Source organism: Bacillus rossius, chromosome 17, assembly GCF_032445375.1.
Source record: "Bacillus rossius redtenbacheri isolate Brsri chromosome 17, Brsri_v3, whole genome shotgun sequence".
In the NCBI taxonomy this organism is placed as follows: Eukaryota; Metazoa; Arthropoda; class Insecta; order Phasmatodea; family Bacillidae; genus Bacillus; species Bacillus rossius.
In genome coordinates this window covers 18,696,471-18,724,055 of record NC_086344.1, presented here as the reverse complement: position 1 = coordinate 18,724,055, position 27,585 = coordinate 18,696,471, and the positions used below count along the sequence as shown (strand labels likewise).

The 27,585-nt window shown below is 35.7% G+C and overlaps 1 protein-coding gene across 11 annotated transcripts in view; it reads right to left on the bottom strand.

Moving 5' to 3' along the window:
* Window positions 1-1,276: 1,276 nt before the first annotated feature.
* LOC134540819 (uncharacterized) overlaps window positions 1,277-27,585 on the bottom strand; it is a 40,973-nt gene continuing 14,664 nt past the window's right edge. For 4 of the 11 annotated variants that reach the window (XM_063383773.1, XM_063383769.1, XM_063383772.1 and 1 more), the window contains exons 2-4: window positions 12,840-12,997; window positions 11,645-11,785; window positions 1,277-10,111 (exon numbers count right to left, since the gene is read on the bottom strand). In XM_063383773.1, coding sequence (XP_063239843.1) covers window positions 8,666-10,111; window positions 11,645-11,785; window positions 12,840-12,902 — 1,650 coding nt within the window. In that variant the 5' untranslated portion in view covers window positions 12,903-12,997 and the 3' untranslated portion in view covers window positions 1,277-8,665. The other 7 variants (XM_063383766.1, XM_063383770.1, XM_063383767.1 and 4 more) reach the window with 7 other exon arrangements.

The following is a 27,585-nucleotide window of genomic DNA, read 5'->3' as shown; positions in this document are numbered from 1 at the left end:
CTGGGTGGAAAAACCCATGAGTGGCAGGCCTGCTTGTAACAATATCGCTTTGCGCCTCTCCTTCAAGGCTTCAACGCCTTCCCCTGCGCTTCCTCCCCTACATTCTTTCCCTTCTTTATCCCTTATTCGTCGTTCCTGCTCCCTCCCCTTTCACAAGCTCCGCCCAAGTGACCGTTATCTGCGATCGGGTACTGCGCTCATTGGCCGTGGTGTTGTTCCAGGTGAATTCTGAACTGATACTAAAGTCTCTGATACTTTTCAAGTGTACTCGTTTGCCGTTCCTGATACAGGCGCATATCAGTGACAAAGTATCAGGTTGATACTTTTCGACCCACCTCTAGTGTGGAATTTGTCACGGAAAATAATGAGTTTGCTAATTGTAATTTGTGTAAACAAAAACTGAGTTATAAATCATCGACTAATCTGAACAAACATTTGAAACGTAAACATTGATATAGTATGCTCACTAATGTACCTATCTGTTTTTTTATTTTTTATTTTTGATAAAATCGTGAATTTTTAATGTATAAAAACACTAGTTACTAATTGTTTTCGAAAAAAGAAAGTCCATATGTTGATAACATCTGTTATTAGTGTCAACTGAGAATTTATTTGCATTTTCATAGCTGTTAGGTGCACAAATATAAATATTATATCTTGTATTAATGTACTTTTTAATATTAAAATTTCATTAGTTTTATTATTGAACGAGACGGTGCACGCACTGCGCACTGAGCGTACTTTGAAGTAGGACAATAAACAAAACGACTTGTAACCAGGGCTGCCACTCTGATATTCATGAAAAACCTAGATAACCTACAAAAAAACCCAGACACATGGGTAAAAAACCCAGATGCATCTAAAATGCTATCGTTGAAAATGTTTGCGTACTAATTCAAAAATATAAACATAACTGATTTTAATATAAAACAATTAATTACCTTACAAGACTGAAAACGGTTAAATACAACCAATACAAGAAAATTACACTGCAGCAAAATGGCTGTATAAGTAATTCTTGGACCAGCACATATCATAAAAAAACTTACAAATATATACATGACAAAACAAACACCATCACTGCATTCTTTAAACCGGTAATTGTTTTTATAAAACTGCATCATGTACGTTAGTCTTTATTCAGAGTCTGATTCTACAAGATTGGTTTGAAGGTTAATTGTTGCATTGGTTTTGTGTTCTGCAAGCCTCTTTGAAGAATGTGTCTAATTTAATATTCGACTTAACTTCTTGAAAACTAGTTTTGTGTTTATATGTATTTTTGTGTGTGAAGGACATAGACTTGTTTGCATTTATCAAACAGATATTGCAACAGATACAGTAGCTACTACCTTTATTATTGTTTTAGGTATAAAAATAATTAAAATTATAAAAAACCTAGAATTGTTGGAATTCATTATTTAAAAACCCACAAACCCAAACACCATTGGAAAAACCCAGATCTGGGCGGAAAAACCCATGAGTGTGACGCCGACCGCCAATGCTCCTCTATGTCGCATAGACCGCAATGCCTCATCAACGTCTCCTAGAAGCGTGTGCACCGAACGCGCCCGTGCGCGCAGCTAAGTGTAGTGCGTGCGTCGAGGCGATCGCCGTGCAACGAGTGCTGCGCCGGCGGAAGGATCCGGCCGGGTGTGGCATATCCTTCCGCCGCACTACAACAAATTGTTATAATTATGTTTTTCCACAGGATTTTATTAAACATTATTTTTCATTAATTAATAATTCAGTCTTTGCAAAACCACGTTTCACCGTGCGATTTGTCCCGAACCTGGCCGGTTCAGTTTCCCGCGAAATTCACACGTTTCCGCGGGATGGCTGGCGGGGGAGGGGGGTCGCGCGCGGCGACACAGGCAGTGTCCTTCCGGGAGCTCGAGAGGCCGGCAGCCTGCGCGCAACGCGGAACCTTCAACCTTTGCATTCACCGACATGTAGTTTTTCAATAGTGTAGTTTCTCTTAAACCTTTTACGTACAGTTCCGCGGTCGGCCTACATTTACCATGAGGTACTTAACTTAATTCATCAGTGCTCCGAGATGAGTGTTCTACGTCATACGTAAGTACTGTGGGGAGATTATGTGGATTTACGTCGACGCTTCACGCCCAACCTAGCCTACCGGCTACCTAGTTTTGGCCCGCACGGGGCAGCCAGCAGGCGACGCGTGCCATCAAACTTTATAACGAGTCAATCCCTGGGACACACCTAGGCACCACGTAGAGTCGCCGGAGACACGGGCCTACGTGTTGCTAGCCCAGTTTAATTAGAGTTAGGTCATAGTGTAGTGTATTGTGCGTCAAAATATCGTGTGCCATGTCAGAGTGTCTTTTGTAACTTTCGCGTCACGTATACGAGTCTGCCCCTCACGCGCATAAGAATCGTGAGCCGCCACTGAGGAAGTGAGCTGCGCGTGTGACTAGTCGCGTCGGGCAAACAGTTACGGCCAGAACGGGCAGCACCATGTATTGGGCTGTGCTGTATTAAATTCACCAATTATCTTCAGAAGCTTTGTGTTATTATTCAGGCGTCCCGAGCGGCCATAACAGCTCGGGGGGCCCTACTGCGTTGACCCCTACCTCTAGCCACAAGGCCGAACCTTCCCTGAGATCTCGAACTGAACAAAAATCACGTCTAAATAATCGGAGGTAGTGGGGACGGCGTCAAATGGCAGCCCTGCTTGTAACAATATCGCTTTGCGGGAAGCCTACATTACACGCCGAGTATTCGACATGCCCGAACATTACCGAATTCTTGCCTTCGGGTGGCTTCGGATTTTCAACTTTTTTTTGCTTAGTTTAAAAATGTAAACACGGCTTTATTAAAAATAGTAAGTGAAATAAACATAAGTAAAACAAATTTTCAGGCAAGCAATTATGCAATTTTGGTAAGATGTTTAATGTTAGTTATCCATTTCTCTTGTTGAAAATAGTATGGTAATTAAATAATGCAGATGCACTGTAATTCCTTACATCACTGGTTATTGAGGTTATATTGTTTCGTTGCATATACATTTCAGCTGTAAGCGTTTGTTTACATCTGTGCTGTACACAGTTGAGTACTGGTTTTGTTTGCAAAGTTATTTGTTTAAATACAGATACTAATGTTAGAGCACCACTTACTCCAACGGCTCCTAAAAGGACCTCATAATCATAATTGGATGGCATTCTGCAACATGCAACCACAGTGCCATGTGTACGGTAGGTATGTGCAAAATACTTGCAAACAAGACAGAGTACACCATCTAGTTCATTTTTAGGTGTTCACCTTGCTCAAGAAAGATAGCAGTGTGTACTAGGCTTTAAGCTGTACATTTACTTGTACGTACAAAAATATTTTTATATAGCTGAAATACCGCAGTGCTTTGGTTTTATTAATGTGAGGGCAAAACTAATCTACCCTAGAAAATGATGCAATTAATTATTATTTAATAATGTTAATGGTTTGCCTAACCAAAGGAAGACATTTCATGTAACATACAAATTAAAAATTAGCCATTCCACCTAAATTTTCATTAACTTCGCAAAATACAAACTATTACAACTACATTCTCAATGATACATTCATTCTCTTCAATGTACCATTAAAGTAATTTAATATAAAGAAGTGTAAACTTTAATTCTCTTCTGACGACTTCACTCATACCCTAGCCGTATGTTTAATGAATTTTATTAGGATACTCTTTCTGTGTTTGAAAGTAGTTTGATTTTTGAAATTAGGCATTGCAAAATAATTCCTTACACGCAGAATATATTCATTATTGTATTTATAGTTTTTCATTGTATTTACGTTTAAAATTTGTGATGATTATTATAAATTAATTCAGCATTGATAAACAATGGAGTCATGTGTGTCTTGAGCAAAATATTTTAGGATGTTAAGGATAGTTTATATATTTGTTATTTTATTATTTTTGTTTTAATTTTATGTGTATCAATTTTAGTTTTAAGACATGGACGTCTGTTGTGCAAGCATGATGGTACTTGCATGGGATTCCATGTGAATTTATTTGATCCAGGTTTTAAGGACTTAGTCCAGAATCATGAAAGCAAAGCTTTAAGAGTGCTGGTTTGTTGGTGGTTTACTTTAAATTCAGTTCAGATTATTTAAACCTCGGACATTACAGAGCTGGATTATTCAAGTACCTAAATTTACTTAATAATTAATAACATTTTGATATTTTAAAAATTTTTTCAGTATGGCATTTTCTACGACTATAATGTATTAGCTACTTATGATTCATGCTATTGATTACATCATAAAGTCGGGTATTATATTTTATACTATATTGCTACATTATATAGGTATAGAATATGATACCATAAATATATACATATTAGGTACCTACAGTATTGTATTCTCTAGGCTTACTGAAGTATACTTCAGCTTTACCTGTAGTTGTATAGAACACAATACCAAGGATATGTTACATAATACAGGAAGACAGGTGTGCCATCTGGTCCATAGGAGATAAATTCTAAAGTAAAAAGTTCTTTAAATTAATACACAATTTTTTTAATTTTTTTTTTCATACAGGTCTTTAAAAGACTTTAACTCTGCAATATGTACTTCTATGTACCTGAGAAACATATGAGCTGTAACTAGTTGTTAGGTGCTGTTTTAATGTATAGATTTTTGGTAATGAATTTGTGTTACGTGCTTTATTTTTTCATTGCATTACTTGTAAAGTACCTACCAAACACTTTGTAATGCATTTTTTTGCATAACTGAATGTTTGACAATATTTATTTGGAAAATAACTGATGAAAGTTGTGATGAAAGGAAAATATTCATTTGAATAAGATATCAAAAGTATGAAGAGTAGTGTAGACCATTTGGTGTGTATGGTGTTGCCATAAATATTGTTTTCTTCATATACAATTTCTATTAATCACCTTGCTTCTCACCTTCATTGTGTCATTTGTTTGACTTATTCACCACATAATCAGTACTTGTAAATTACTTCTTTTTGTTGCAGACCTTGGACATCCCATGGAAAAGAAGCATTCATTTTATTAATTCTCATTATAACTGTTGTTTTATCATTGCAGTTAGAATATTATTTTTGTGTCATTTAATTGATAATAAATAATAAAGTTGAAATAGAAATGGGTTTCTGGAAAAACAAATTTTGTTTTTACAAGGCATGTCAGTAACATCTTCAATGCAATGTATGAGAAGGTTAAATAATGTTTCATGCAGGAATATAATGGTGTCATAAATAAGAAAGTGTAAAGATTGTTTGCCAGACATTCATAATCCATGATTTTACATTTTAATATGATAGATATCATGCAAGCACATAGGATTTATTGATACAAGAAAGAAAGTGTAAGAATATTCATTGTACACTTATATTTTAATATAACATATAACCTTTTACATGGTATAGGTTGGAAGATAAAATGTCACTTTCAAGATACATTCAACCACAGTTGACATAAACTAAATCAACACACAAAAGAAGTACATGAATAGAGTTGTTTTTGGGCAGGTGTGTTAAATATCCTTAAAAATTCCTTAATAAAGATTTAAAACATTCAAGTAAGGAATAAATACTGATATTTTATTGTCATTTAGTTTTTGACTTGGCAGCAAACTATGCTTTGTGCATGTGCACAACAATTGATGAATTTCCTATCACACATTTAGATTTTATATATAAAAATCAAAATTGAATTAGTATTTTGTACCTCACCTTTATACTAAAAATGTTTGACTGTCTTACTTTGAACTTAAAAAGTTAAAGTAATTAGTTCTCAAATGAAACGTTAGGGCTACAAGTTTGAGATAGGCACAATGCTTGGGATGGATACGTGTTCCAGAGGTAATGCTGTACAATAGGGACTTATCTGTAAAATTTAAGTAATGAACGTAAGTTTTTTTTTCCTAGAGGTATTTTGCTGTATTACAAATAGTTTTGTATCTCTTGAGATTGATTGAAGGTGATGAAGTAAAACTTGTTGTATAGAGATTTTCTGCAATTCTTCGGTGAAATTCATTTCTGTATCACACGACAATATACTAATTGAACTCCGTTTTGTATACTAATATTGTATAAATGTTTTGTACCATTTGTTTGCTCAGTGCAAGGAACTTAAGGACCACTGGATACTGTAATTTGCATTAAATTTCTAATATCTACATTTAATCTCTATTAAAGATTTCATTTCTGTTGTACAAGGATAATTTTGATAGTTAATCACTTCTAGCAGCAATTTTATCAATCATATCTAGGGTGTACTTCATGTGACAAAATGGTAATGTAACATACAAAAAAATACAAGCACAATGCCTATGCACCCATTCTTGTCTTGGCTACTCCTGTTCTCTTTAAAAAATACAGGATTCCTGTAAATATAATCTGGTAATAGTCCATCAGTTCTTCCTCAAATAAAACTGAAGCAGGGGTTGGGGGGGGGGGGATACCATGCCCTGGCATACAATATATTTTATAATAATAATTATATTGATGATAACAAGCTGTATTTCCAACTTCATATTGAGCAATTTCTTGGAAAAGCATGAATTTTCAATTAAAGATATACAGAGAAAATACCAGATAGACTTGCCAACTTCATAGTCATAAAATACTTACGAAAATTTATAAAATTATCATTAACAATACAAAATATATTTTAAGTATGTCCTTTTACAAATACGTAAATGTTTTTCATATGAATAATCAGTATTACATTTTTTCTGCAAGGTTTAACTGTGATGGAGGGGAGAGGGGGGGGATTCTTCCTCTTGAATCCACCTGCAGCCAAATGTTTTATCAAACATGTTGCTCTCCCAAAATTATTGATGGTTCACCAATTTCATTGAAAATATTAAAATGAGCAAATTCAATTAAAATTGTGCAAAATAACATTATTGACCAATGATATTGCATACTCAATACTATACATACAATAAATACCTACATACAAAAAATACAATAAAATGCAATAAGTATACTCAATAACAAACAAAATATTTCCTGAATAACCTACATGGATCTGTCATTAAACGTAACAAAATGTACACTGTTCAATTATACTTTTCATGTGGTCTTTCCTCACTTAAAAATTATTATTTTTCACTCTAAAATTGCCCTAGAATAAGATTCGTGCATTTAAACAATGTTGAAGCTGCAAAAATGCATATCTGATTATAAATTTTGTGCCACAATACAAATTAAACATCAAGGTAAAACACTATCATGCTATTTATACGTAGAGAAAATAATGTAATTCTAACACTTTTATTTTATTTATTTACAAATTGTGACATGCACACCAACACTCTTAGGAGAGATTACAGGGGTATGCACGATACAAAAAAACAAGAAGACTATACACAAGAAACACCACAGACAAAGGACACAAAACAAAGCAAACAAAAAAAATATAATAACAAACAAAAAATATTAATAGATTCAAAAATACAGAAAATTAGTGGATTAAGAATACACAGTTAATTTAATTAACAGCAAGTGCTACTAAAATAATTTACTAATTGACTAAGCTTGTTACTATTGGTTCTAAACTATTATAATTGCTTATTAATCTAAAGATAATATCATTTTTTCTCGCGATTGTACAGAAAGTAGATTTAAGTCGACTATGATACTGGGGGACTCTTAACACAGTGTTATCTAAGATGTACGTATTTGCAATTGATTTTAGATGAATAACAATTGGAAATAAAAAGATGGTCAAGGAGGGCACGCCGATCAAAAAGTGATGTTAATTTAGGAGGGGGAAATGATTTATGAGTAATAAGTTTAATACATTTGTTTTGAATATTTTCAATTTTATCAATATCAAATGAATTAATGTTGTTCCATATTACTGAACAATATTCTAGTTTTGACCTAATAAGTGCTAAGAAAAGAGAAATAATGGAATCTGAATTAGAGGCATGGTAGGTAATATATTTAATTAGGGCAAGTGTTCTTCGAGAACTAGAAATTAAAAAATCTACATGTTGATGAAAAAATAATTTGGTATCAAGAATAATTCCAAGATCTTTTAAAGCAGTCATTTTAGGAATTAAATTCTCTAGTTTGTACTCATAGTTTATAGGAAAATATTTCCTATATTATGACCACTATATTCATTTGCATAGAGAAATAAAATAATACACATTGTTTCGAGGGCAGAACTTTTCAGTTGCGACTACTTCCTTGCTTCTGCTCAGTTCAAAGTTTGCTTTTGCTATGCTGCTTACGCTTCCTGCGCAAGGGCAGCATTTTATATTTTTGCTTTATTTTTTTTGCAATTATCTGAGTTTCTTCTGAATCATTTTGGTTCAGGTAGTGTAGTCCAGAGGACCCTTTTGTAGTTTTCTTCAAATTGTTTAGTTCTTCCAGGAGAACTTTTTCAGTTTGAGCTAATGCATTGTTGTCTGTACAGATATAAGAAAAATCTGTTAGCATCTTCGCTGCATTTCGAACCTTCCTCTGTAATGTCAACGTAGGCGACGTTAATGGCTGATGTTTTGAAATATTATCTTTTGGGTCATAGGTTTGATTTGCTGCCCAATCATTTTCTGAGTTTGTAGTTATGAATCCTGTAACAGAACAAAAGGCATTATCCAAATCAAGCGTTATGTATGGACTGTTAGTATATGCGGAGTTCAGCTGAAGGAAACTCCAATTGGGCACAAATTAAAATATTGCACACATGTGTTTGCAAGGAAATCTGAAAGTAATGAAGTCCATGCAAGTGCATGTAGCATTATCAAAATTAACACAGTAAAATTTCTCTCTATCCGTAGAACTTTGGACTCCAAAAATCCCTTCTGAAATTTCTGTAATGGAGTCCTTGCTGAAGTCAAATCGGGCAGCACTTATTCTAGTGAGAACGTGTTTTATAAAATGCTGTGGTCGATTGATTAAATATGATGGAATCTCAGAATTAAACAACTTGACAGTAGAATTCTTGGAGCAATATTTTCTGTACACGTCTGGTAAATAGTTGTTGATTACTATCTTGAGCATTCCAGTCAGAGATTTATCAGAACTGTGACACAGATATGAATGCTTCAACACTTTATTTTGACTTTCAATTCCATTATTGGTGTGAATAATTGTGACAAGATCTTTTTCACTGTAGGCTTGTACCCACCTACACTCATGAGATAGCCACCGAGTAGCAAAATAATGGGACGCTTTGGGGTTCCGTTGCATGATGTTGCTTGTGTTCATTTTTTCTACATTAACATGAAACTCAACCTCATCTCTTGAAGCTGCAATGGCACGCCACATACTTAAAATCTCTTCTGCATCACCATTAGTGACATTACCGCTCTTCCTCACCCACCTTAACCAGGCTTGCTCCCTGTGAAATGAGCATAAGTACACAGTGCTTTCAGGAAAGATTTTGTCTATCGCACCTATTTCTGCCTCACTGAAGTCTGTCATCCAGAATTGTGGTTGCCATTCAGGAAGCCATTCCTGGAATACTTTTAAAGCTTCTGCAATCGATTCTGTGCTTTCGGATTGCACTATAAACGTACCAACAACACTGTAGCCGACATTGGTCTTGACTGCTAAAAAAAAAAGTGGCAAAGCATATTTCGTCGTTTTGTATGTGGCGTCCAACAGACACACACTACCATACCGCAATAGCAACTTCTGTTGCCATTTTGATTGGTAACAAAACAATAAAGATTTCACATCACCAACATCTTCATACGGCCGGTAAAAAAAAAGGTCATCGCTATTTTGAATTTTCCATTCGTTGATGGTTTGCTGCAACACTTCTTGGTCCATTTGTTCTTTTTTATTTGAAAATAGTGCCCTATGTACATGTGTGTAAATAACAGAATCTTCTGGAAAGAAAGCTTTACTTAGCCTACAAGGCATTTTGTTGTCAGCAAATTTACTTTTTACATACTCTTGTAATAATAATTTTACTTCTCTTGTACTTGTAATTCCTTCATTTACAAGTCTTTTGATTTCTATTGCCAGATCTTTATTGATTTGTTGGCTGAGGTGTGATGAAGTCATCGAATGACTATGGCTCTCTGCACAACATACTTTTATGTAGTAGCGTAGGTAGGTGTTAACAGGAGATTCTTTCTGAATCACTTCCCTCAGTTTTTTCACCATCTGAAATCAAAAATTTTTCTTCATTTACACTGTGAAATGTTCAACTAAACTATCAATCATATAAAAAAATGTTAAAAAAGCAATATAACTGCACAATGGATCTAATGTGTTAGCAAAAAAATTTCTCTGTAAAATAATTGGAAACATGTTTAATGTATATAAATGCATAAACAGTTGGCTACGTATTGAAATCACAGATATTAAACCTATGAGATTCATTTCACATATATTTTTTATACCTAATGCAGTTGGATTAGTTTAGGTGATTTAATGTACATTCAACCTTTACTTCATTTTACACTGTACAGAAGGCTGTTTCAGTTTTGTCGTAGCCTACAATAAGCTTCATGACGGAAATTCAGCTCGTCCAACATTGCAGATTGGACCCATAGTTTTGATAATTACCATGAATTATTATGGACAGTGAACTGCATTGATGTAAAATAAATGTCAAAATTAAAAGTCGGTGCTTTGAGAAAAATATTTTAGACTGGTATTTGCAATGTGGTTAATATAATCACTATGAATTGAATTGAATTTCCTGAATCAAGTAATTGCATGGAAAATGAAACTATTAGATTGTATGTAGTTAGCATGTGGTGGATAAATGTGGTTAACAGTAGAACAAGCTGTATTTTGTACATGAATGCTAAAGCCATATTAGATTATATAAATTGGTATTAGTTTTATTATTTCAGCATTTAAATTCTGGTTGTGTGAGGTTTTAGTATGGCTAACTTTATTTTATGTTGGTGTAAAGCCAATATTACACTTATGGACCCTGAAGGTGTTGAATACATATACGTAAAATCAAATTATGTAGGCTACGTATTGTGGTATACTTATTAAAACCTATTCACACATATATTTGCAAGAGGACATCTCAGAGCTACTTCAGAGCTACTTCTCTTTAAAAAATCCATGACATGTCAAAATTTATTACAAAACTGTATTTCTTACTATTGAACATAACCAAATTATTTGGATAAAAGTGGGTACTTAGAAATAGCCATTTCAGATGACTGCACCACTACAGATTAACTAAAATAAATAATACAATGCAGAAACAAAAAACATGACAAATTTTACAGTAACTTGCAATTAATCCAATGATAGTTCTAAGGTAAATATTTCTGAGTCTTTTCATCCTCTGTCACTTATGGAAAAGAATGCAATTAAAACTCAACTAGTAAACCTGGTAACATAACATCCGCTGCTTATAACAGTTAAAATACAACCCAATTAAATAGCATGATATTTTACAATTATTTTCACAATGTGAACAGGTACCCCTCTTGTACTTATGAAAGCATATATAATGTTATAAAAATCCATAAAATAAGACTGTGTAACAGGCAGCAGCACATGCAGAATATCACTTTGGAGGGAGGGAAATGGAATATAAACACTTATTCTGCTGTTTGCTTTCAAATTCTTTAGTTTTGTTGGAAAGAAGATGGATATTTTAGGGAAGGAGGAATTATCTCCCTATCCCTTTTCCGAATAAGCCCCTGGTATCAGGTATTAACTTACAGCACGTTTCTTCCTCTCCGTGTCTTCTGCAGGAAATTCAGGGTACACACGGACACACCTGACCGACATGACTGCTTGACAGCCAATTTTTTTGGTGTTTCCAATTAGGAATTTCTTTTTTCTGCCATGTGGGTGATCAGGCTAAAAAAAAAAAAATTGGAGTCAAATTTTTACAACTGTTAATCAATTGATGGTTTCACACAATAAGTAACCATGTTTGCTGTCAAGAGTGGTTATGGGTAAATATCCCAAGATGATAGTGGCAGAGCCATGACACAGCCATGATATTAGTTGAAGAACTTTGCTACTAGGATGAACCAGTTTTTGTGTTGTACAATGGCTCTTTGGAGTTAATGGAAAACAGCTGTGAAAATAGCAATGGAAAATAATTTTTATTTCTGAATATACAAGGGACATTCCGAAAGTAAGTTGTCATTTCTTTTTAAAGAGCAGATGGTACATAAGTGAAACAATCGCCATAAGAATCCACACCCATGGTTAATTCACAACGAAAGTAGCATCAGCAGATAATGACGCACAGAGCGCCGAACAAGAGAGTAGCAGCAGACTGGCATGCCGAGGTTGTTCGAGTACAAATCACAATGGCAGTCATTGGAAGAGCATCCTGTTGTCCGGTACGAAAGGGCACGTGGGACTAGTGTGTCACTTCCAAAACAATACTGAGGTGGAGCAGGCATTGTATGGCACCAAGTTTTACCACAGTGAGAGTAGTTTCTTCGAACTGTATTAAAAAAAAACATTTATGAAACCTGTCTTAACTTACTCAACAGAAATTTCAGGGAAAAAATATTGCTAAACAGCAGAATAGAAACCAGTTTTGAAATTGAGTATCTTTACAAAATACATATACCATTTTGAGTTTAATACTTCAATGATCAAATGATAATATTATTTAATATTGCATTCAAGCTGATGAGAAATTTTGCATCACCTTACATCTTGTAGTGAAATGATTATTTTTAAACTCAAAAATTGCCTCTATTAGAGGTCTTTAAACTAACAACGTATCAGGTTATGCAGTTTAATGTTTTCATAACATTGACTGGAATAAAAATGTAGAAAGATTAAAAAAAGGGTTGATATTAACTGGAATGCAATATAAATAATGTTAAATTTGCTATATGCACATAAAAAATGGCTAACTTAACACACAAACAACAATACTACTACATACCAGTTCATCAACTGTTTGTTCAGACTGTTTATATTTTGGGCCTTGGGCACATTCTAGGTGCATCCATTTTTCAAACGTAAATGGTGCCCCGAAGAAATCAATCTCAGGGATGTTGCTTAATTTCCCCTGTTTATATTGGAAAAAAATCCTTTGTAGATCTGTAAAATATGAATAAAAGAAACAAACAAATAATATTAAACATTATAAAAAGTACCTCTTATCAAAATGAAATGCGTATCAAAAAATGCAATATAGACTCTGGGTAATTTCTTGGAGAAAGTGGGTACTCTTCCAAAAATATTTGAAATTTTTTTCTTTATAGTTATATTTAGTTGAGTACCTATTTAAAATGTTGGTAACCTAAAACTAACCAACCCTTTGCACCTATTTACAATTTTATACTTTTGCTACTTTATAAATCTACTAAGCTCCTTTTTTTTTAAAGTTCAATTTAATGGTGTTGTTAAGAGAAAAAAAAGGTAAGTAATCGTAAGTCAATTAAAAATTTTTTATGATTAATTTTATATTGAGCAATGCTGCAACAATCATCCTGGTAATTATAGGAAAATATGGCCAAACAAACACTATTAACTCTTCATAAAATATCTTTAACTGATATGTAATGAATGCCAGCTGCCCTAAAGATAGTTTAACCATAATTGAAGGGAGCAAAAAGCAATCAGAAAGAAAAAATGTATATGGTTTCACATAATGTTGAAAAGTTCATTAAAGACGTAACAGAAATCATTTCAAATCAGAAGAAAGTGGCATGTTTTTTTTTGTAAGCAATGCCAGCATAGGCTTGCAGTAATTGTACGAAATATGTTTTCCCGAATGTAGGATTAATTTTTACTGATGCATCGCCTGACCTTAAATAAGTGGTTAAGGTTAAATATATTATTTTTGCACCTCATTATATTTTTCTACTGTGCTGAAGTTAGATCTATCCGCCGGCTCTATCTGGCCGCCCGGGTCCATGCACTTGGGATAACAATGGCCTAAGTATTTCCATGCGGGTAAGGTGCAGCTCATCCCGGTTTTTATTTTATAACATACAGTTAGGCAGTCATACGAACTGTTATGCTATATACGGTAGTGACCTTCCTACATATGTCTACTATCAATAAACAATTTAGGGAGACAACCATCGCAGGGGTTGCACAAGGGCCTCTGAGAGCCTCCAAAGAGTGGTTCTCAAGGTATCTATCACATACATTATTTTTTTTAAAGCAGAGGCCCTTATGCAACCCCTACGATGGTTGCCACCCTAAATAAATAGTTCATTGATAGTAGACATATGTAGGAAGGTCACTATATAGCAGCTCTATCGTTACGAGTTTGCTAAGTTGCCTTAAAAAAAATTATGTTTGTGACAGATACCTTGGAAACCACAATTTGGAGGCCCTCAGAGGTCCTTGTGAAACTCCTACGATGGTTGCCACCCTAAATTAATTGTTTATTGATAGTAGATATATGTAGGAAGGTCACTATATAGCATAACAGTTCATACGACTGCCAAATTGTATGTTATAAAATGAAAACCGGGATGAGCTGCACCTTACCTGCGTGGAAATACTTAGGCCGTTGTTATCCCAAGTGCGTTGACCCGGGCGGCCAGACAGCCGGCGGATAGATCTAACTTCAGCACAGTAATTTTCTGGATTATATTATACTACTTTCAAAGGTTACACTTTTACCTGCTGTGGTTCTATTGTGACTGCTTCGTACAGAATATGTGTGTCCTAGTTTTTTCAGAGTATTACAAAATTCTTGATAGTTTTCTTCACTATCAACATATCCCGAAATTGTCTTTTTTTCCTCATCCACAATACAGTTCTGGAGTAATTTAGTTGGTAAATATTTACTTGGGCGGTATTTCCGAAAAAAAAATGTTAAAAATCCGAAAATACCTTTAAATAATGCTCTTCAACTTCCTCTTTTCATTAAAAGCGGCGGAGATTAGAAATTCCAAATACTTTAGGAGATATCGAATTTTTAAATTTCTTCATATGTAGTTGAGCGGTATTTGCGAAAAAAAATGTTAAAAATCCGAAAATACCTTTATTATATGCTCTTCAACTTCCTCTTTTCATTAAAAGCGGCGGAGATTAGAAATTCCAAATACTTTAGGAGATATCGAATTTTTAAACTTCAGCACAAAACCAGCGCATTCCTGTGGCGTGCGTGCACCATTGTTTCTTGTTTACGTACGAGTATTTTTTTTTTATTGGATAATGATGTCACGTGATTGTTCGTGATAGGCCAGAATTCAAATTAACTAATACGTGATTATTTAGTTCAATTATTGTTTAAAACGGTGTTTAATTACCGCCTCCAACTTAGGTGAGTTTTTAACGTTTCTAATTTTCAAGTCTTATTTGTTATTTTGATATTGTTGCGCAAGTAATAAGTAACAAAAAAATTTACGTCAGTTGTTACTGTACATCCTTTGTTACGGGTTTGTTAGGTAAGGTCAGTTACATTATAAATAATTTAAAACTAAGGAATAGTTAAAATTAATTCACATTATTTTTAATATCACCTTAGTTTGAAAGTATTTATAATGTAACTGACCTGACCTAATCGACCATTTTAGTTTACTGTTCACCCTTTGTCCGGGTTTGTTTAGTCAGGTCAGTTACATTATAAATATTTTAAAACTAAAAAGCCATTAAAATTAATTCACAAAATAATTTTTAATGTCGGCTTAGTTTGAAAGTATTAATAATGTAACTGACCTGACCTAATCAACCATTTTATTAATTACGCATTCACGATTCACGTATTCATGTCTCACGAACGCACGGCAAAATAACAAAAATTGGCGCCGCTCGAATGGTTCCACAGGTCTTGTATTGCAAAATTAAAAAATTTGATATCTCCTAAAGTATTTGGAATTTCTTATCTCCGCCGCTTTTAATGAAAAGAGTAAGTTGAAGAGCATATCATAAAGGTATTTTCGGTTTTTTAACATTTTTTTTTGCAAATACCGCTCAACTACATATGATGAAATTTAAAAATTCGATATCTCCTAACGTATTTGGAATTTCTTACCTCCGCCACTTTTAATGAAAAGAGGAAGTTGAAGAGCATAAAATAAAGGTATTTTCGGATTTTTAACATTTTTTTTCGGAAATACCGCCCAAGTAAATATTTACCATTTAGTTATTTCCATCATCATTCTGAAATAACCATCGTTTTACTCACTTTACTGTACGTGCGTTCTCCCTTATAATGTAGCTTACTCACTTTACTGTACGTGCGTTCCCCCTTATAATGTACCGCGCTTTTTTTCATGTAAACAAAAGAAATCCGAAGCCACCCGAAGGCGAGAATTCGGTAATGTTCGGGCATGTCGAATACTCGGCGTGAGTTGTAGGCTTCCCATCGCTTTGCGCCTCTCCTTCAAGGCTTCAACGCCTTCCCCTGCGCTTCCTCCCCTACATTCTTTCCCTTCTTTATCCCTTATTCGTCGTTCCTGCTCCCTCCCCTTTCACAAGCTCCGCCCAAGTGACCGTCATCTGCGATCGGGTACTGCGCTCATTGGCCGTGGTGTTCCAGGTGAATTCTGAACTGATACTAAAGTCTCTGATACTTTTCAAGTGTACTCGTTTGCCGTTCCTGATACAGGTGCATATCAGTGACAAAGTATCAGGTTAATACTTTTCGACCCACCTCTAGATCCAAGTGATTCTACAAAAGTGTGGGGTGCACCTGATTTACTATGCACTAAGCGAGTTATAGAAACTTCGGTTTCTGGTCTCGCACACACTAACTGCCCCGGATGGCAATATGATGGATCGGCGGCGGCCTAGACAGCTTTCCTCTCTCCCAGCCAATCTGGGAGAATAAATCTTACCTCAGGCAAAAGTGGTATCATTGGCTTGAATTCCTCATCTTCCTTTCCTCAGCTAGCGACTCATCGTGAGACCGCGGGCTTCCTTCTCTCTCTCTGCCCACCCATCCGCTAGCGACTCTTCGTGAGACCGCGGGCAATCCTCTGTTAGCGACTCATCGTGAGACCGCGGGCAATCCTCTGTTAGCGACTCATCGTGAGACCGCGGGCTTCCTTCTCTCTCTCTGCCCACCCATCCGCTAGCGACTCTTCGTGAGACCGCGGGCATCCTCTCTTCTACACCCAATCTTCCTGCTAGCTACTCCTTGTCAGCACGTCCTCGGTCAGCTGCACTGGGCCGAACGGTCCACTCCCGCCTCAGAGTGTGAGGCTGCTCTACCCAAGAGCTGGCGCCGGGCAAACAACACAACTGAACGACCGAGCGACGTCCACTCCGTCTCCACAGCTTCACCAGAGACGAGGCCGCGACAAATGAAAGTAGCCATAGCTCATTAAAACGTTTTGGGAATGTTTGCAATATAAATAAACTGAAGTTAGATTTAAAAATAAATTTCTAACATTAATAGAGCAGTTTTTCGGGCAATCGTTTCATCCTCTTTTGCATCATACTCGAGTGTTTTCTTCGCTTTTACTTCGTCAAAGAACAATGCGTCCGAAGTCTAGCAACGAAGAACGTGCTACATTCAAAAATTCAAACATGTTTACTAGGATACCTTTTCTCATGTCAAATGAAGATGCCCATCGATGAAGAGTTGAAAGTCCAGGCAATGGGAAGTTAAGTTTCTGTTTTAAAAATAAATAACATCGCTTACTGAAATAACGCAAAGTGAAAGCGAGAGCTATTTCATCATTTCAATGAAAGTAATAAGTCAATTTGATTTTTTGGGAAAAAAAAAAAAAAAAAACACTATGAAAGAATATTCCGCGTACGGAACTCTAAAGAAGAACTTTTTTTTGTTTGTTTTTAAGATTTCCTTTTTTTTTTTTTTTTTAATTTTTTCATGACTTCCAAATTCAAAACTGACTTTCTTTTGGCAAGAAACAAATTTTCTTTAAGAATTTGGATTTCCTTCCTAAGCATTTCAACCGAGTCATTGTTAGAACATGACTTTGAATGCTTTAACTGACTACAAGAACATGTTTCTTCCTCACTTACATTTTCATTTGAATCTACGATTAATTTACATAACATTTTTTTTCCCCCCTGCATTTAACTCGGGCTTCTCGGCGCACACGACTTTATAATGTTTATACAGGTGTTGCAATTCCAAGTTTTAATGAAGGTACAGCATTTGGTTTAAGACGTCTTTTAGCGCATGTATTTAACAACTCAGCTTTCAAGTCGGGCTCGTAATCATCATCTGTAAAGTGCTCTGAACATATGCAAGTGGTTTTTTGATTCCACTCACCATCACGTCAGCATTTCTGAACTCACACTTTCAACAGATGATCATCACGTGGGAATCGATGATATTTTATATGATTTGTTTCAGGTAAAGATTTTGTTTTTACCAAGCTATTTGTACACACAGCCACTGTACACCGCGTAGGCTACCTGGCATTGTAATGTTTAAATACAACTTTTTAACAGCGTTTATCCTAACAAAACAAATTCACTTTAAATTCGCGGGAGAATACAGGACAGCTCGCTCGTTTTCGCGAGAAACCGACGGTGCTACGCTCTCGCGGCTCGGCGTGCTGACTGCCCCTAGCTGCCGCGACCACGGCCGCGCCATACGAAAACCTCTGAAACTAAACTCGCTGAAGTACAAAGAGTAACCGTCAGAATTGAAAGGAAATATTATTAAATATTTTTTTTAAAAATTAATTTGCCTTATAGAACGTAAAAATTTTCCTTAAGTCAAAATATTTCTTTTAGAAAAACATACTGTCGTGAGTTGTATTATTTCACACTTCCCGCTTTCATTGTTAACTAAATATGCCTTATTTCATGGTTTGTTGATATTATAGTGATTTTATGCTTTGTTTTTTCTTCTTATTTTCACACAATTCCTTTTCAGATAATGTATTTCCTCGCAAAAGTATCGTTTACACCTTTTATAAAACAATTGATTATGACATTAAAATATTTGTTTTACGATGAATGTGGGAAACCCGGAGTAAAGAAAACATAAAAGCAAAAAAGTCATGCACATGTAAATTGTATGGAATATCTAGCATAGCAGTGGTTATAAGGTATGATCGGGGAAAATAAACTTTTTGCTACCTATTTAGGTACAGCTGGATACAATTTTACAAGCATATTCGTCTCTTGTATATTATTTGCCTTTTTCATTTACAATGTAAGTGAATCTTGTAAAACTTGTTCTAGCTCTGGTACCATTGTAATAATGCATTTATTTAAATATTATTATTTTAAAGTAACGAGGTATTAATACATATTTAATATTTATGGTAGCTTAAGATGGTGCAATTGTAAGTTCTAATTTAAGGATTATATTGTTTATTTACATTGTGTCAAACGATATGTACTTCTACATATTTATGTCATACTGAAATTATGTATTATTTCATCTCCCTTTAATTTTCAATATTATTTAAATGTCCATGTTATTTAATTTCATAATATCGTGCTCAAATCTCTGTTAACTGTACATATAATTATTATATACGTATTATACACTATATGAACAACTGTACTCATTATATTGCAAATATTCATAAAAAAAAACTTTTAACCAATAGGCTGTTGAACGATAGCAAATCAATAGTATTAAGTGGCTAAAAAATTTGGATAATTTAATTAATTCATTAGATAATTCCCTAAATGAACGATGATTAGCAATAGAATGCTTTGAAAATTTTTACTTCAATTTTCCTTGAAAATATGCTGTTCATTGTTAACTATTTTTTACATCGAAAGCAACTAACTTTTCAGCAAATAAATTTACATCTGCATGGCCGCAAAGAATACGACGGTCAACCCAATTTTTTTCAAAAGAATCTGTTGATTAGTCTAAGTGCAATGACGAGTTGAATTTAATACATTTTAGGCTTGGAATGCATGGCCGTGGGTGCTGTTATCACGCCGAGCCGCTAGGTAGCAGCACTGACGCTCTTCGCCCGCGCGGCTGTGCTATTAGTATAGAGCTGTCCTGTTCTCCCTCTACAGTATTTGATATAAGCAACACTAACATGTTATAACACACGCACTCTCAATTAAACTCCTCACAACAATAACTCTCCCTGCATTACGCTGTAGTTTGACACGTTATCACGAGCATATGTGCTTGTAAACCAGTGTTGCCAATGCAGGTGTTCATTTTTACCCTCATGTGAAAGCAAAAATACCCGCTTTTACCCGCACTCCTAAAAAAAATTGTAACTAAGGGCGGACACCCACAAGAGCTTGAACGAGAACATCAATACCTGTTTAACATCTAGCTGGAACGTAAAACTTATCGTTTATACAGTTTTATCAAAACAAGAATTTCATGCTGTGAGCTTTTTAACCATTTTGAAAGTAGGTATTTATCGTATAATAAATGGCTGTCTACAAAGCATTAAAAATATTTTTTTATGTAGGTATGTACACATTTAAATTATTAAATAAATACAAATATAATTGGAACATAATAAGCACTACATAAAACAACTTCTATTATGGCCAATTGCCTTATAAAATTACACTGTAATTTAAATCGTATAAATTTACTATAAAAACACCATATGTTCTGTAGTTTCAGTTCCACAGTTTTGTGTTCACCATTGTCTTGCTGGGATTGAATGAAACACAGCCTCCCTCGGCTTCAATACCTTCCTTTGAACTAATCAAAGCTACCAAAGTATCATTTGATAGTTTGTTTCTGTGATATGTCTTGATGTTTCTAAGTGTGCTGAAAAGTCTTTCCACGCATGCATTGGAGAATGGAAGAACCAAGAGAAGTCCCAATACCTTTTCCAGATTTTCGAAGAGTTTCGCTCCAGCTGCATTCTTGAGATTGAAAACATCCTTCCAATACTCCTCTGCTGGTTTTGAACTATCAAGACCAAGTTTTGCATGGTCTAACATCGCATGTTGCCGCCATTCATGGTCTACAGCTTGAGCACTTACATGGTCATTTAATATAGGAAAACGCTTCAGAACTGGCATAATTGATGGAATCTCTAAAGACTGGGCAACACAAGGCTCAACTATGTTGACAACATCAAACACTTTGTCACTAAAATCAAACCTACTTTTGATCTGTGATACAAGCTCGACATAAAACTGGAGGCATGATTTTAGAAAAAACTGTAAATCATTTTCACGAACATTCTTATCTTCTGTAAGTTTGTCCAAACTACTTTGTGCAAGGATTCCAAGATATACTTTATTTAAAGCAACATAGTTTGATGGATTTTTATGTTCAATTGTCAATACATCCATGCCTTTAACATATGATGGACTCATAAAATTACAGCATAGGGTCTTCAGAAGTCTTTCAACTTCTGGTTTGAGTCGATGGAGCAATGGCATTTCACCTTGAAAGAGCGTGTTGAAATTTGTCAAAAGACCAAGAACATATGACATAAACTCCATATACATTTTAGTATACTTGTTTTCCATGGTCTTCAGCATATCTTCTGTTGTTCTTGAAGGATCTTCAAAGACAGACTCTCTAAGATATGATTCAAGTGCTAAGTACTGCTCTAAAACCCTGTCAATGCAAGCCTTCAGTGACAACCAACGTGTGACAGCTGGAGAAAGAATGTTATGAATTTCTGTTTGGAAAAAAATTTGAAATTCTCTCAGTTTTTCTCTTCTTATGTAACTCCTACTAAAATGAGCACCAAGATTTCTCAGCAAATCTTCAACTGAACGAGGAAGTACTAAGCAAGCTTTTGAAGCAGCCAGATGAATCATGTGGCATGAACATTTTATGCAAACAATGCCTGGCACATTTTCTTTCAGCAAAGAAAATACAGAATGATGTTCACCAACCATCACATTTGTTGTATCAGCAGAAAAGCCGACAATATTTGACAGTGGAATGTTTTTCAGATGTAAGCAATTTTTTAGGCACTCAAACAAATCAGTTGCTGCACTAGAAGTCACACTCACCATGTCCAGGAAACTTGTTACAACACTGTGAGTTTCATTATTATAGTACACTACAGCAAATGCGCACTGTTTCACAGAACTCATGTCAGTGGTTTCATCCATAATTATTGACAAAAATGTCCCAGCTTCAGCTAAATGCTTATGCAATTTTGATTGGAAAGCTGGACCTAGAACGTCTTTCACAACTGCTGTGGCTTTGGTTCGTCCCAAAGTAACATTTTTTGCAATCTTTGAGTCAGGGAAAATATCTGCACATAATGGTACTAATGTATCAACCAATGAGAATGGTAGGTTGTTAGAAGCTATCAAACCAGCTAATTTAATTTCGGCTCTTTTAACTTCGTCTGAAGTTATAAATTTTAAACTCGTCAGTTTGTGTGAAGTGCTTACTTGTTGCCAGTTTAACTGGTGTTTTGACGAATTACTGTGACGAGTGATATCATTCTTGTGTGCAGTTATGTCAACTCTACATACTGTACAGTACGCTAACTCATTGCCTAAGCTAGTTTTGTTGGATTTTTGTAACCAGGACTTGAGTTCTGGTATTTGCAACCAGGAATCACAAAACTTATTAGTCCTTTTTATTTTCCCACTTATTTTTAACTTTTTTCTCGGGTTTTTAAGAACACAATGACTTTGTTTTTCTTCAGATTCTGCTATAATATCTAAACTTGCGTCTGGATTGCATTCATGGAGTCTTATTTCTGCCGACTGAGAGCTGCAAAAAATAAACTCAAAGTAACACGATTTTTAACAAAATAATTCAACAAAAAAACATTAAGGTAATAATCATGTGACAAATTTTCATTGAATTCGATCTATTGGTACATACTACATGCTAAAGCTCTTTAAAAATGATATTAAATGAAAACAAAGATTATTATTAAAAGCAGAAAGAGTTATGCCGAGTGAATAGCTGAAAGTGGTTGTCCCATTTCGTTTGCTATAGTGAGTTGAGACACAATTCCAATCACTTGATGACATCGTGATATTAAAGAGAATTAACTTAATAAAAATTGGATGTGATTTAAAGTAAAAATTTATTGAGTGAAACATGTTCTTATAACTGCAGGCTAATATACGTTCAAAATGAAAATTTATTAAATATTCACTGTCCTTATTGATATTTACTCTACTTTATCATTCATTACTACACATTACACTTCAGTTTTTCATGCACAACAGCAACAAGATATTTCTCACCTGCAACTTGGTTCTTGGTCGCTATTTTGACGTAGCCCTAGCCACTTTTCCATATTGTTATTTATAATCAAACTTTATAGTTCAGACAATATGCATATTGATGTTTAGAATGCAACCTAACAGTTCATAACAAATTCCCGCACAGCAAAACAATAGCCATACACCACCACAACAATGTCTAAATAATAGTCACAGATATCAGGATAATTTACTGAGGCATAATTTTAGGTTAAAAGTTCAATCATAGATATAATTACATAAATGATTTCCTCCTGGGCTAAAATATACTGATAAATATTCTAGGTTATATAATGTTGAACAATATTATCTGGAACACATATTTCCAATGGTTACAGCAAAAACTTTACCCTTCATCAAAAGTGTTATTTCTCATTGTACAAAAATACCCTCATTTTACCCGAAACCAGAGAATACTCGCAATTTTCCCCGCACTAGTTGAAAATACCCGAAATTCGGGTAATTACCCGCAGATTGGCAACACTGTTGTAAACTAAGTAACTGATAGGAGCAGACGGGCTGGCAAGCCGAGCCGGGGCTGCAAGCGACGCGATGCGCAGAACGATGCGCAAGCGATCGAGGCAACCTCTCTATACTAACCTTGGGTTGTTACAGCAATTTTCGGTATCTGTTCCAACCTGTTACTGATACTGTAATGTACTAGTAACAAGTAGCTGATACTTCTGTATCAGCTAGAGCAGTAGCGGTAGGGATGGGAAATATAGTTCTTTGGAAAGAACTAGTTTGTTCGGAACTAGTCACTTCAAAGACTAGTTCTTTAGGAACCGTTCTATTGAACTACATCGGTCGCGGACTGTATCGCGGTTTCCAATGTTTAAACAAAATATTCCATACATGACACCAACACAATCGTTACAGACTTTTTGTTTTATGGGCATTTCTTTTTCTATAAATAAAAGAGGCACACAGTAATCCGATGCTTGTAAACAATATCTCCCATTAAAAATGAGCAACTATCATATTGTTTTTCTTTCACACACTTCTTACATTTTTGAATGTGTATTAATTTATTTTCTGCGAGTAAAGTGCTTATTTTCACTTGTGTACAAAACAAAATAATGGTATAGTGTTTTCTCATCTGTGACAACCTAAGCTGATTTTTTTCGTATTAGGTAAGTTTTATTATGTTTCTTTAAATTTTAGTGTACTTTTGTAATGTGTGGTCTGTGTGTTATTAAAGTTTAATTTCAGATTGTATAGGCTATCTGAAATTTAACGTAATTACACTTATTTACGTGACACGTTTTTTAATGCCAATATGTAATGTAAATGTCTAAAGAATATAAGATAAAAATTTAGAGTTCACGATCGTAAAACGATACATCATTGCGCAAGAAAGAACGAAACGAAAATAATGACCGACAGCGTGAACTATCTATGTCTTTGAACTAGCTAGTTCAGTGTGTATATGTACTCCCTTTCTCTTTGGTCTTCGTAGTTCAGATGAGTACTTGGAACGTCTCTGCTTGGAACTGACGAAGCGATGGGGAAATAATGGTAAGGGGGGAGATGAGACAAAATAAAGAACAAACGTAAGAGAGGGAAGAAAGCAAGAAAGACGTGGCATATTGGGTGACAGTGGTTGGCAAGGGGGGGGGGGGGGGTTTATCTTTCGCGCATGCGCAGTAAGGACCAAACAGAGTAGGAGAAGAGAAACACGCAAAGAACGAAAGAACGATTGTTTTTGGTAACAGCGAACTAGTCACCTAGGGATATTTCGCGCATGCGCAGTAAGAACCAAACAGAGTAGAAGAGAAACACGCAAAGAACGAAAGAACGATTGTTTTTGGTAACAGCGAACTAGTCACCTAGTTCGCTCGTCAGAACAGTTCCAAATGAACTGGTAGTTCGCGAACTACCCATCCCTAAGTAGCGGCAAATATGGTAGCGGTCCCAGGAAGCAACAAGCTATCAGCATTCTCGTTACATGTTACACATCCTCCGTGCCGTTATCACCAGCGTAAAAAGGTATCTGTGTTCTCTTTCCACACCTTTCGTAATCTGCAGCCCCTCCCTTCTCCTCGTCATACTTCATTCCCCCTTTCCGACGTTAAAGGAGTATTTCTCACTCTCTTCCAACCTCCCCTCCCTGTACTTACTTCTCTCCAACAGAAAAAAAAAAAAAAAGGCTCCGCGTACGCAGACCGTGCGACCGTAAGGAGAATCTGATACATTATTTATCACGCCCGGTAATTCTCTACTACCTCTGTTACGCTCATGCCCGCCTGATACAGCCAGTATCAATCAGTTCAACATTCACTGCAGTTCGTCCTGGCCGTGTATTACCATGTACATTGTTGCGGGCTGTCATGCTTTAGCTGTTAGGTGCACAAATATAAATATTATATATTTCATTAATGTACTTTTTAATATTAAAATTTCATTAGTTTTATTATTAAACAGGATGGTGTTTTAGCTTAGCTCCCTAGATCGTAGATCCACATATCTATCACCTAAGGATGATGGATCTAGAACCAGTGTCCTTGGTCTTGTATCGCTATTAGCATACTAACTAGAGTCTTCAGTCTTCGCAAGAAGCACGTACTGCGCACTGAGCGTACTTTGATGTGGGACAATGAACAAAACGACTCGTAACAATTTCGCTCTGCGCCTCTCCTTCAACGCCTTCCCCTGCGCTTCCTCCCCTACATTCTATCCCTTCTTTATCCCTTATTCGTCATGCTGCTCCCTCCCCTTTCACAAGCTCCGCCCAAGTGACCGTTATCTGCGATCGGGTTCTGCGCACATTGGCCCGGTGTTGTTCCAGGCGAATTCTAAACTGATACTAAAGTACCTGATACTTGAATAGTGTACTCGTTTGCAGTACCTGATACAGGCGTGTATCAGTCACAAATAGCAGGTTGATACTCTGCGACCCACCTCTAGCGGCAGTATCTTTCGGGAACTCAGAGAGACCGGCATCCTCCGCGCGACACGGGACCAGCATTTATTTTCACTGATATGTAGTTTTCAATAGTTGTATAATTCCGTAAACATTTTCTTCCAGTCCCGTGGTCGGCCTCGCCTTATCGAGTGGTATGTAACCTAATTATTCAATGCTCCAAAAGACGAGCGTTCAATGTGATATGTAAGTACTTTGTACGAACTGCGAGATGGTATGTCGGCGCTTCAAACGATATATCCTAGCCAATCGGCTAATTAGTTGCCACCCGCACGGGGCAGCCAGTAGGCAACACATAACAAACAATCTTACTAACACGTCAATTTCTGGGACAGTCCTAAGATTCATGTAGCGTCGCCGGAGTTAAGGGCCTACACGCTCTTAGCCCCGTGTACTACGTAATTATAATTGTGAAGAGTAATCTTGCTCAGGATTCTAGTGTGTTATGTTAGGGTTTGTTTTGTAATCATCGCATCGTACCTTACCGGGTAGTAAAATCGTGAGCCGCCACTGAGTGAGTGGCTGCGCGTGTGACGACTCGTTTCGGGACAACCGTTACGGCCAGGACGGGCAGCACTATGTATAGGGCTGTGCTGAAATAAATTAATAAGAAATTAGCCGGTATTTTCTTGTTCTTTTCAGGCGTCCCGAGTGGCCGAAACAGCTCGGGGGGCCCTACTGTGTTGAACCACTGCCTCTAGCCACAAAGCCGAACCTACCCTGAGATTCCAAACAATACTTAAGTCACTTAAATTCAAATAGAGGTAGCGGGGTTCGTGTAAAGTGATAAGGGTAAAGGGGGGGGGGGGAAATCATAGAAAAAGTAATTTTTGGCATACACTGCCAGGTGTGTTCGGAAGGCATAAAACAGAAAAAAAAAACATGACTGTAACAAAGAGCTAAAAATATTTTGAATAAATTAAAGTTTACACACACACACATATCTATTTTTTTCCCTCCATTTCCCTGCATTTCCTCCAATTACTTTGACACCGACCAAAGTACTTTGTCTTCAATCAGCATGGTCGAAACCAAACTGTATCTTGGAAGAAACACCTATCTGTGTTTGAAGAAAATAATATTCAAATGTCTGGGTACCCTAGATTCTTTTGTACAATGGTTGATGATTCAATAAATAGAGTTAGCAATTAGCACCCTCCAAGTTACTATGTTTACAAGTAAATTTATTCATTTAGCAATTCACTGAATTGTGGACCAATAGAGGAGGGATAAAATATCACTCATGCCTGTACAACGATGAGCAAAATTGGGAGGTTTGAAAGAGAAAAAAGATGAACAGCTAAACTGTTACACATCAAAAATTTTTGCACTGTCATAATTCTACTTTATTCCAGATAGATAGACATTAAGTAATTAAGAAAAAATTATAATGGGGCATAGCAATATTTCTCATGTAAACCAGAGAGAAACAACTAACATTATAATTATCACATTCTTGCGTTACACTGGTTAAACCACAACACATGTAACAAAATGCCATGTTGCATGTGCTACAAGTGAACATAATTTTTGAATCGTAGTCCAGTCTTTAGGAACGATAATTTTAAGTGATAACCTCATATCAAATTTTTTTAATTGCTGCTTTTAAAAAGCCCGCCTTAACCTGTTTGATATTATTGAAGATTTTCTCGCATGGTGGTTGGCAGGTTCTTGCACGCTC